Below are 12,201 nucleotides of genomic sequence, written 5' to 3'. Positions count from 1 at the left end.
GTTGGACAGATGTTGGCCATCGTCTCCAGTTCCAAGTGAACAAATAAGACTATTACAGTTCAGAAATGCCCATCAAATCAAATATTTCTAACTTGCAATTCCGGCTAGTAACAGTGCAAAAATAAAACCAGCGGAGTTGCGTCGGGCGGTGTTATAAATGTATTAAAGGCAGCGTGAGATAACAGCCTTCTCCATCCCCCTGATCCCAGCTGGTGAGGCCGCCCACACACCACTGCCAGCCTCGGAGACAAGATGCAGGGGCAGCGAAACAGCCATTAATCTGAGTTCCATCTCTCCCAGTCATTCTTCCACTGCTGCTTTGCTAAATGATTCCGCGTTAACTGAGCATCACACTTGATTTCTCTCTGATGGCGTCAATAGAGGCAACTGTCATCAATCTTGAGGCGGCCAATATGAAAAGATCTCTATTGTTTGTAGTAATTGTAAACAACGCGGTGTACAAACAGGTAGTTTATGGAAAACGGCAGAAAGAGTGTCAGAGGGACCTAAGATGCCAAAACGCACAAAATACAGCATAAAGTCAAACACATGACAAGTTCTGGCGATTAAGTTCTGATTACTATGACAAACAAACCCTAGCAGCAGTCAACATCACCATATCCTAATAATCCATGACGACATGGCGTGAGTAGTGAGGTGTTACCATGGCAACGTTCTCACCAACTCTTCCTACTCCACCACTGTACTCGCTCGAAGGCGCACTCGCTGGTCCAGGAAAAAAATCAGACGAGGGGGGCCAAGTGCGACTGCGTCGAAAATGCTAAAACACCACGAGAGACATCTCAATCAAGTTTCAATCTGTGGGCGCAGCGGCGATGCCACTCAAGTGGAAACCATTTGTAATTAAAAGAATTACGGTGATACCACCATGAGGAAGAACCTCAAGTGGCGTGTTCTAATACTAAGCCATTGCAAAACGATCCTTGATTGTTGATGTATATTCACACTTTATTGAAATGAACTAACACTGTGTGAAAGTTGATGTAGCATGCACTCACTGAACGTGTCATCTTCTTATGAACTCCAATACAAGGGCCTGATACTGTATTACAAATTTACTAAGATAATGATCACTCCTTCAAACAGAAATGTTTATCATTGCTTAAGAACTACAACCAAAATAATACATGTTCTGTTGAGTTAAAAAGGAGCATTTTTCTAAAGTATGGCCCACAAGAATCAGACCCACACATCATTAACATTAGCAAGACAACTGTTATATTTGTTGCACTCATTTTACTGTTTATTCCTAATATTGTTTTAGAAAAAGTACTATCAAATGACATTATTTGTATATCGATTCATTTTTAATAATGACATGAAAAAAGAAGAAAGAAAAATTGGTTTGTTTGTTAGAATTTAATTTATTACAAATAATAAACCTCATTTTATAATAAAACCAAACTCAAATATCTATTTTACATGCACATTTTGAAAACTTTTTTTCTTCATGACTTGGATGACAGGCCCATCTGTACATTTAAAAAAAAAAATAATCCATGTTCAGCTTTTTTATGTAGATTTTCCCACCCCTGGTGCAAAAAAATTTTCACAAAGTTCTGGTTTTGAAAGTTATGACAGTGTATTGCGTGTGCTCATGTTCTGTCTAGTTAAAAAAAAAATGAAAGCAATATGGGTGACTGACGTCTTAAGTGTAATCACTCAGTGCACAACTCTCAATCAGAATAAAAGCACGCACATCCCGTCATATCGTTTTAGCAGGAGGAATGCGGCTGGGCACAGGAGGAAAAGGACTCCATCACGACCTGTGCCTGGAGGACCAGATCCAGGCCAGCTTCAGTGGAGAGATGGTTAGGAAGACGATGAAGCTGGTGGACAAAGCAAACAGAGAGGTGGTGAGCAGCATGCGTCAGGGACAAGTCAGAAGTGTACAGGATTTTTGTCTTAGGCTATTAAAGAGGTCATTATAGCGGGTGACATTCATGACGGCAATAGAAATAAAAAATAATGGTATTACTGACATACAGGAATGAAAGTACTGTTCTTGCAGTCTTTTCGTGACATTTAGTTGACCTTTTAGCAGAGGCCTCCGGTTTGTATGGTAAAACGAACTACTATTTGGAACAGTTCACAATTACCTCCACTTTGTTTGAGGCCCCTGGTCCAGTTGATGGAAAAACAGCCACAAAGCATGGCGCTGCCACGACAATTCTTCTTCGTAGGTACGGTGTTCATTTGGTAATGAGCAGTGATGTGTGTGTTTGCCTCAAACATATCTTTTGGAATTATAGTCAAATAGTTCAAACTTGGTTTGATCGGACCGTGACAAAATCTCCCAAACACATGGGCAAAAATGTTATGGTGCAATGAAATGGCTGAACTTTTTGATCATAATTCCAAAATAATATCTGCAAATACAACACCAAACATGAGCCACTTGAAATGGCTTCAGGCTTGTACTGTCTGGTCACCCAATGAACATGAATTTAATTTTTACCTCTATTTAAAAGAAAAAAAAAAATCCACTGAGTTCTACAGGTTATAGGTCACAAGAATGGGGGGAAAACATTTTGAAATGATTTACCTTGGTGTTATTTTTTTTTTTAAATCACAAAAGCTTGACCTTTGAACAGGAGTGTGTAGCATTTTTATATCCACTGTAAATACCTGACAAAGATACATTAGAGAAAACGAAACTATTTAGAAGCTATATATAACATGACACTAGAGCCCACCCTCCGAGCTGTTTCATGTGATTATTCCAATGCAGAACTGTGTGACTTTTAATTACCACACTGGCTCTCCAGCCACAGCTTTTTTTAATTTATTTTTTTCTTCCCGGCCACAGCTGATTCAATACTCGCTCTCAAAGCGCTGATAAATGGCATACATACAGATACTGTATTATCAAATTAATACAACAACCCCGATAAATGACTAATTCCCTTTTGAACAATCTTTCTAGCAGATTAAGGTCATCTTTAATAACTACCTTAGAGAATATAAAGCTGTATGCATTTATGTTACTTCTATTACTGTCATTCATTTCACTTTTAACTTTTTATGACATTTGAACTCACTGCTCGACCTGAGTTGTATTGAGTTTTTCTTTTTTGTAGTATATGAAATTTTACATTTTCATTATGATGATTTTTATTCATAATGGTGTCAGAATAAAAGTTTTTTTTCAATTGTATTCAATGATAGCTTTTAATAATCCATTTTGTTTGCTGATCTCTTGTACCATCATGTACTTGTTAAATAGTTCTACTGCCTTTGCATGCGTTCTCCATTTGGACTCAAGATTAAGTTCTGACTGATTTCAGATTTAGAAAGCATAGGATGGTGGTGTGTAGGTTGACTGATAGCGGGTAGGAAGATTAAGAAGACAAAGGTAAAGCAGAGAATCAGGTGGTGGAAGTTGAGAAAGGAAGAATGTTGTGTGACTTTTCAAAAAGAGGTGAGACTGTCATGGCCCATCGGAACGAAGGTAGGACCCAAACGCAGGGGTACACGGGAGACGCAGATGTACATCGGGAAAAACGTTTATTATTCAATGGTCAAGGATCGGGCAGGAAGTCAGGTGCAGCAGCGGTAGTTGGGACGTCGGGCGTAGAGAGCAGGTCAGCTGGCAGGCAGGAGTCTGTACACGGGAGAAGGATCAAAGCAGGCAGGAGTATCAAGGGAGTCAGACTTACGGGTCGGTCGGAGAACAGGTGAAGGTCGGTACACACGGGTTGACGATCAGGGATACAAGAGAGCTGGAACAGGGCATGAACCTCAACGATCTGGCCGAGAACCAGTCGTCACCGGGTTCTATATATACAGGGGATAATCAGCCGAAACAAGGCGCAGGTGTGTGCCGACCAATTAGCGCGACCGCGCGGGCACCCGCACAGCTCGGACTGGAGTAGTGGGATCATGAGAGAGACAGGCTCTCGATGGACAGGAAGAGCTCCCAGAAGACTGGAATACTACTGCCAAGGTACTCAGAGACCCAGGCAGGAGAGTACTTGGGGTGCCTTCTGGTAGGAAAGGGGAGAACGACTCTTGGTGGTGGAACCCCAAAATACAGGAAGTCATGCAGAGAAATTAGCAAAGAAGAAATGGGACATGGAGAGGACTGGGGGGAGGCGGAAGGAATACATTGAGATGCGACGTAGGGCAAAGGTAGAGGTGGTGAAGGCTAAACGAGGCATATGACGACACCAGGTTAGATATGAAAAAAGTAGAAAAGGATCTCTACAGGTTGGCCAGACAGAGGGATAGTAATGGGAAGGATGTGGAGCAAGTAAAAGTGATTAAGGATAGCGATGGAAATATGTTGACTGGTGCCAGTAGTGTGATAAGTAGATGGAAAGAGTACTTTGAGAAGTTAATGGATGAAGAAAATGGGTGAGAATGTAGAGGAGAAGAGGCAAGCGTGAATGACCTGGAAGTGGCAATCATTAATAAGGGGAACATTAGAAAGGCACTGAACAGATTGAAAAATGGAAAGACAGTGAGGTATGGAAGCAATTTGGAGAGGTGGCTGTGGAACTTTTGACCAACTTATTCACTAGAATACTAGCGGGAGAGAAGATGCCAGAAGAATGGAGGAAAAGTGTGCTCGTCCCCATTTTTAAGAACAAAGGTGATGTTCAGACCTGTGGAAACTATGGAGGAAAAAAAGTGAAAAAAAAAGCCACACAATTAAGTTATGGGAAAGCGTAGTGGAGGCTAGACTCACCACAGAAGTAAGTATCTGTAAGCAACAGTATGGTTTCATGCCTAGAAAGAGTACCACAGATGCATTATTTGCCTGGAGGATGTTCGTAGAATAGTACAGAGAAGGTCAGAAGGAGCTACATTGTGTCTTTGTGGATCTAGAGAAAGCCCATGACAGAGTACCAAGAGAGGAACTGTGGTACTGCATGCGTAAGTCTGGTGTGGCAGAGAAATATGTTAGAAAAGTAAAGGACATGTATGAGGCCAGCAGAACAATGGTGAGGTGTGCCTTAGGTGTGACAGAGGAATTTAAGATGGAGGTGGGACTGCATCAGGGATCAGCTCTGAGCCCCTTCCTGTTTTCAGTGGTAATGGATAGGCTGACAGATGAGGTTAGACTGGAATCCCCTTGAACTATGATGTTCGCAGATGATATTGTGATGTGCAGTGAAAGCAGGGAGCAAGCGGAGGAACTATTAGAAAGATGGCGGCGCGCACTGGAAAGGAGAGGAATGAAGATTAGCCGGAAAAAAAACAGAATATATGCGCATGAATGTGAGGGGCGGAGGGGGAAGAGTGAAGCTCCAGGGAGAAAAGATGGCGAGGGTGGACGACTTCTAATACTTGGGGTCAACAACACAGAGCAATGGAGAGTGTGGTAACGAAGTGAAGAAATGGGTCTAAGCGGGGTGGAACAGTTGGCAGAAGGTGTCTGGTGTTAGTTTGTTTGTAAACGCAGAATTGTTGATAGCAAAACCTCTGGTATTGGCTTTTATTAGTGTGCCTAATGTTGTGTGCATTGGCAATTGTAAAAAATATACATGAAACAGTACCTCGTCCCCTTCTAATCATTGGACTCTGGTGCATCCGCTGGCCCGGCCTCCTCTAGAGAGTCATCAACCGTTTTATCTGGAATTCAGAATGGAGTGGATTGTTTGTTCATTCTGAATTGACTCACCTTTTGCATCGTTATCATAAGGGCTCTAATTTTGTACGCAGCGCATCTGAGGCAGAGTGCAAAACTGCCGTATTGTGATTTTCATGAAAGGCGCAAGACTCGTTGCACGTTTGTCAATTCAGCAGCCCAGCCTTTGCCAAGCTGTGTGTCCAGTCGCTGCGAGGGTGCGTCCTTTGACATGCCCCCAGCGGAATGACCAATGAATTTGGTGAGAGTTGATCAAAAGACACTTGCTGAGATCACTTCTAAGTCTGATGCAGACTGCTGGTCTAACGTGAATTTGGTTAATTTGACTGAGGCACAGGCGTACAGATATTGAGGTGTGGGGACGTGTGCCGTGGATGTCAAATGTAAATCTATTCATAAATGCAGTGCCGTGAAAAAGTACTCGCCCTTTTCTCATATTTTTACATTTTTTCAAAATTTCCACACTTTAAGACGAGTAAACAAAAAAAATACTGCTTCCAAATGCTTATTTTATTTATTGAGGGGGAAAAAAATTAACACTACCTGGGCCTGTTTGAAAAATAATGCTCCTCTTGTAAAAATCTTGAATTAACTGTGGTTGATCACATTTTTTGGGAGTATTCATTGACTTTCGCAGGGCATTAAATGGATTGCAACTTCACTGTTCTGTTTGTCTTAGAAGATGTTTTGTCTCTCATGATTAAGCTTCCTCAGTTCATGCAAGAACGATTATTTACCACCCACTAACTGTTGTTTGTGTAAAAGACAACTATTTATGCTTGAAGTTTGAGACATGCCCCACACGAGAGATGGGATCATTCTTTTGGAATTCAAAAAAGCATCAGAGCTGATAAGCCGCCCGGCCGCCATTGTCAGTCCACGTTGGGTGGAAGATCGCTCATTGATGTTCCATTCAATTGTAAACTGGCTGTGGAGTCAACTTAAAAGTCAAGGAGGCTGTGCTGTTTGTTGGAGGCAAAATTATTGAATTTATTCGGAATGGACAAAAGGACTGAACAGAGGAGGGGTCTTACAACATCACCAATCTATTACTTTCAATGTCATCCTTTTGTCCATTCCAATGAAATTCAATAATTCTGGCTCCAACAAAAAAGCACAGCTTCCCTGACCATAAGGTAACTCCACGACCACTTTACAACGGAATAGAATATCAATGAGGAAGTTTCCACCCAGTGGCTCTGGTGTACTGACGACAAGCCTCCTCCTTTTTTGCATTCCAAAATAATGCTTCTATACTTGGTGTAAGGCACAGCAGGGAGACGTACCTCTTTTAAATGCCCACAAAAAGACCAACACCGGGTCTAACCTGCCTCCACGCAGTTATGCCACGTGCGAAGCCGGGTTCATGCCAGTCACGAAACTAGAGCCCTATGACTCAACATCACTTCATCCAACACATGATTCATTGTTTGTACCTTCTATTTCCTCATTGTTGGCATCATCTTGCTGCTCCTCTATTTCAGGGTCATTGTTGCTTTGGCTTTCCTGTATCTCCATCTCTGAAACATCCTCTGGACCTTCTTCTGGTTGGTTCTCAGCCTGTGGGATCTCCACAGAGTCAACCTCAACCTCTGCCAGTTCATTGCTGTTGTCCAGATTTACTTCTGCATTCGCTGATTCATTATCTTCCTCATTAGGAGCCTCGGTTAGTGCCCCTTCCTCCTCATTTGATCTTTCGGCCTCAGCCTCAACTTTATCTTCATCATCGAGGGTTTCGCTTTGAGGCTGTGTTTCTTCCGTTTCTTCTGTGTGGACTATGACGCGCTCATCGTCAGCAGCCTGTGAATTATCAGCATCTTCGTTATCAGGAGCTGTGACTATTTCCGTAGTTGTCTGTGCTTCTCCAGGCTCCTCGGCTTCCACCTCAGTGCCTCCTTCAGTATCTTCCTCAGCTTCCTCCTGGGCCTCTTCTGGAGCCTCCTTGTGAACCACCTCCCCAGCCTCATCCTGACCCTCTTCCTGAGTCTCCTCCTGAGCCACCTCTTGAACCTCCTCTTTAGTCTCCTCCTGAGCCAACTTCTGAGCCTCTTCCTGGGTCTCTTTCTGGACCTCCTCCTGTGCGTGCTGAGCCTCCTCCTTAGCCACCTCTGGGGCCTCCTCCTGCGCTACCTCCTTAGCTTCCTCATCTTTTCCAGCTTCAGCTCTCTCTTCTTGCTCTAAGACTCCACTTTGTGTTTCAGATGCCAATACATCCTGATCTTCCTCCTTTAGAACTTTTGTCGGGTCAACTTGATCAGAAGTTGTTGCTGAGACTTGCTCTGTGACTTCTGCTGACTGAGCAGGAGCTTCTTCAGTTTGTAGATCAGAACTTTTTTCTCTGAAATAAAAACAGTTAACAAACATAATGTACTTAAACTTTGGTTGCCAGTGGTGCTTCGAGGTACGCATAACCTAAGTTGCAAGTTTTTAGCTATTCAAGGTATTCATCCATTTTTTAAATTTGATTTGCGAGCACAAATTTGAGATAAGGGCTCTGTAAAGTGGCAGTGAACTCACTTACTACAACAAGCAGCTGTCCGGTAAAGAGAAAGTTTGGTGTCGAACTAAGCATAAATAAAGATAATTACACATTTGTATTTAAACCAAACACATACATTTGCCTTCGAAATGCCTGGTTATCTTAATCCTAACAAACTGCAAAATACCATTTTCAGGTAAATGCTAACATTCAGCATTAATTGTCATGGAACTGTTAAAATACAAACAACATTTTTTGTTTTTTAGGGGTAGGCTGAAATGGATTAATGGTATTTCCATTTATTTCAATGGCCAAAAATTGAGTTATAAATGTTTTGAGTTTCATCACAAAACAAATTAAACTTGTAACTCAAGGCACCACTGTATTTATATAGTGCTAACTTTTTTTTTTGCTAATTATGACATAATATTAAAACGTCACTGAAATTTTTTTTTTCCCAGTACAGAGATCCCAATAGTTTGACCCTGAAATTAAATAATAATAATAGTAATAATAAAAAGTTCTGAACTGCCAAAAACATTCAGTGACATTCATGCCATTTGACAATTTAGTTTTCAATGAATGCACTTTTTTTTTTTTAACGTGAGCGGGAACCCAGAGTACCCAGAGGAAATCCAGGCAAGCAGCGCTGCCCCCCACCACAGCATTGCTCTATTTATATACACAGTATACCTAAATCGGGTTCTGACCAGAACAAAGAGGTCAGAGCATTAAACTCTAATTCTAAACTTTTAGATTTTAAAGTTCTGCTACTGGCCTATAAATCACTAAATGGTTTAGGTCCTGAATACACAAAAGAAATGCTTCTGGGATACGACCGCAATAGGGCTCTGGAATTGACTGACACGGGTCAAATAGTGGAGCGCAGAGTCCAAAGCAAACATGGTGAAGCACCATTTAGCTATTATGCTGCAAAAAAAAATCGAGTAAGTTGCCAACAAAGATGACGTCAGCCCTAAGTGTGAATGTTTTCAAATCCAGGTTAAAAACTCTTCTTTTTTTTTCCTCATGCTTTTTAGAATATGTCCACTTTCAATATTTCTGGCACTGTAAAATGTTGTAATTCCTTTTTTTTTTTTTTTCCAAATGTTTTCTTTTATTGGTATTTGAATGCTTGTAATTATGTACAGCACATTGAGTTACCTTGTATATGAAATGCGCTATACAAAATCAATTTGCTTTAAATTGTTAAAGCAGCACAGTGGTTTAGTAGCGATCATGTGTTACTTACAGTTTTAACATTTGTCTGGGTTTGATTCTTAGCACTGGCCTGCATGTGTGGAGTTTACATTTTCTCCTGAAGTGGGTTTGTGTGAGTTTGAAAGGTTGTTTCTCGGTCTCCCCTACTTTTGACTGGCGACCAGTCCAAGGTGTACCCCGCCTCTCCCCCAAAATCAGGTAGGATAGGACCCAGCACTGCTGTAACCCGAATAAGGAAAAGCCCAAGAAAAATAATTGCTTGTTCTGATGACATGTTTGCAAATATTCATTTCAAAGTGGAAATGATATTCATTGATTCAATTATTTATTTTACTATTATTTTTTTTTTAACCATTGAATCAACATGGTTTTCCATTCATAAGAAAAACCCAAATGTGAATTAATTTAATAATTAATAATATTTTTTGAATTGTCACCTTCATTCTTATTTTCCATAAGATTGGATTTTCATTTTATTTCATTACATGCAAGAAAAGCAGATGCTTGTGTAGAAAAAAAAAACATTTTAAAGAAAAGAAACACAGTAATGCATATTATAAATCCTATATTTTCCTGTCTTTTATTACAGGAAAAACTTCCACATTTCACATCCAAATTTCCCGTTAGCGTCTCCATTTAAATAAATCACCAAAGTCTTCTGAATAATTTTCAACTTATTCTTCACATCGCCGTTTTAATGATCTCTTCCATAATTATCGAAAACATTTTCTTTAATGAGCTTTTGAAATATATTATATGTTCAAATTTTACTTCAAACTTCACAGGTTTATAGCCACAATACTCATTCTGAGTGCTTGGTTCTGAACGTTGGTATTTTTAAAAAAACTTTTTAAAAAGAGTTAACTTACTCAGGTGTAGTCTGAACTTCTGTCCCCGGCTCCTTTTCAGGAACAGCCTGCAGAAGAATACAACAACGTCAGAGCGATTGTAAAAGCAGCGTGTGCACGCTCAGAGAAGTTAATAAGTAAGACGGGAGGTAAGATCAATCACAGCCGACGTTGATTTAGCACCAACTGGCCTGAAATGAACGGTCGTTGTCAAATCTGTCTTCCAGGCTGGCAGCCCACTCAGTGGGGTCCACGCCAGTACCTGCAAGCCAGCGCAGGTAAGCACTTGCAAAGCGTTTTATCGTGACGCCGTGACACGCCAATGAACAAATCCAAAGCTGCTTACCATCTCGTTGGCTGAGAAGACGCTTGAAGTAGATGGCGGCGTAAATTGGAATGTCTCGAGGTTGGTCACGAAGAATTTCTCGCACCAGGCCTTCCAGGAGGGCGCCGAACCCTCGTGGAATCCTCAGGTGGGCGTTGCAGAAAGGCACGGACATGTCGACGAACTCGTAGGCCTTTTTAAAAAAAGTAATTTTTTTTTATTTTTTTGGGGACCGGTAACTCGCCAAAACGACGTCCATGCACCTCCGATGGCTGCCACTCAAAAGTCACAAGTTGCAGTTGGAATGTCTTTCCCTGTCCCTCTCGAACCCACTGCAAATAATCTCCTTTAAAATGTATTTATGTACACGTGAATTTTTGGAATCACCTGACAAGCTGTCACTTACCCTGAAGTGTCCGAACGTTTTAGCAATTTGGGGGCGAAGGCGATATTATTGTTGTTGTATTGTTGTTGCTAGGCAACCTTTGAAACTACGGGCCACGACCAGGCTCAAATCTAATAAAGGCAAATCACAAAAAGGAGAACTACGACACAGTAGCATTCCTCCCAATATTATCCGTTTGTAACTCAAACAACACACCCAGCAGCTCAGTGTTATATACGTATATTTTGTTACTTTTATTCCCCCCCCCCTTTTTATTGGGCATGATAACCAGTCAGGGTGTACCCTACCTTCTGCCTGGAGATAGCTGTGTTAGGCTCCCTTGTGAGCATAAGCGGCTCAGGAAATGGATGGATGGATGTAACTGTTACTGAGGACAGGGAAACAACTATAAAACGTATCCATAAACTATTCAAAATGTGTATGGGCCCATCCTAGGAAACTTTGTTTATTTTAACATTTTATTACATTGAACATATAAGAAACATGACTCAAAGTTACAGGAGTGACTTCTTAAGCAAAGGATTAGAATAGCAAATACATATAGCCACATGGAATATATTCTGATGGTATGTTGACATGATTTATAACCTCAATTCCAATGATGTTTGTACATTGTGTTAAATAAAAAAAAAACAAACACAATGATTTTCAAGTCATGTTCAACGTGTATTTATTTGAATACACAACGAAGACAGTTTGTTTAAAGTTCTAACTGATAAATATTGTTTCCTTTCCCAAGCTGCTTATCCCAGTTACAGCTAACTTTGGGCGAAAGTTTTTGGCAAATAATCATTGACTTGGAATTTTTTGGCTGCAGCATGTTAAAATAACGATGGTACAAGCTCATGTTTATCACTGTGTTACATCACCTTTTCTTTTAACAACATTCACTTAATGTTTGGGAAGGAGGCTCCGTAGCTCAGTGGTTAGACCACTGGTTTGGTAAACCATGGGTTGTAGGTTCATATCCCACTGGGGCCTCCACTCCCTGAGAAGGGTTGTGTCAATGTGCGTTCATCTGAGATGGCTGTGGCCACCCTGAAAGGGACAAGCCAAAAAGAAACACACACTTAATATTTGGGAACTGATGACAGTAATTGTTGATGTTTTGTAGGTAGAATTCTTTCCCGTTATTACTTGATGTACAGCTTCAACTGTTCAACAGTCTGGGGTCTCTATTTTACACTCCATAAGGCACCACACTTTTTCAATGGCAGACAGGTCTGGACTGCAGGCAGGCCAGTCTAGTACCCGCACTCTTTTACTATGAAGCCACTCTGTTGTAACACATGCAGTATGTGGTGTGGC

At 41.1% G+C, this 12,201-nt stretch overlaps 2 protein-coding genes across 5 annotated transcripts in view; one reads left to right on the top strand and one right to left on the bottom strand.

The window, feature by feature from the left end:
* Positions 1-1,391: 1,391 nt before the first annotated feature.
* On the bottom strand, positions 1,392-11,234 carry spa17 (sperm autoantigenic protein 17). 4 transcript variants are annotated; one of them, XM_061827299.1, is made up of 8 exons: positions 10,894-11,231; positions 10,751-10,819; positions 10,509-10,680; positions 10,354-10,424; positions 10,184-10,230; positions 7,051-7,952; positions 5,523-5,598; positions 1,394-1,850 (listed from the first exon to the last, which is right to left on the bottom strand). In XM_061827299.1, exons 3-7 carry the CDS (start codon positions 10,660-10,662, stop codon positions 5,534-5,536), a joined length of 1,239 nt encoding a protein of 412 aa, XP_061683283.1. In that variant the 5' UTR covers positions 10,663-10,680; positions 10,751-10,819; positions 10,894-11,231; the 3' UTR covers positions 1,394-1,850; positions 5,523-5,533. The 4 variants fall into 4 exon arrangements, with proteins under 4 accessions (XP_061683286.1, XP_061683283.1, XP_061683284.1 ...); XM_061827301.1 differs by lacking the exon at positions 1,394-1,850 and adding an exon at positions 1,891-3,625 and having other exon boundaries at positions 10,894-11,232; XM_061827302.1 differs by lacking the exon at positions 5,523-5,598 and having other exon boundaries at positions 1,392-1,850; positions 10,894-11,234.
* Positions 10,397-12,201, top strand: part of si:ch211-286b4.4 (zonadhesin) — a 91,358-nt gene continuing 89,553 nt past the window's right edge. Inside the window, exons 1-2 of the mRNA XM_061827297.1 lie at positions 10,397-10,440; positions 10,528-10,635. The gene's annotated coding sequence lies outside the window, so the exon portion shown is untranslated. The remainder of the gene's footprint in view (positions 10,441-10,527; positions 10,636-12,201) is intronic.

The sequence above is a fragment of the Syngnathoides biaculeatus genome, chromosome 8, assembly GCF_019802595.1.
Source record: "Syngnathoides biaculeatus isolate LvHL_M chromosome 8, ASM1980259v1, whole genome shotgun sequence".
Classification (NCBI taxonomy): domain Eukaryota; kingdom Metazoa; phylum Chordata; class Actinopteri; order Syngnathiformes; family Syngnathidae; genus Syngnathoides; species Syngnathoides biaculeatus.
The sequence above is the reverse complement of the archived record's forward strand: the minus strand, read 5'-3'. Positions and strand labels throughout refer to the sequence as shown.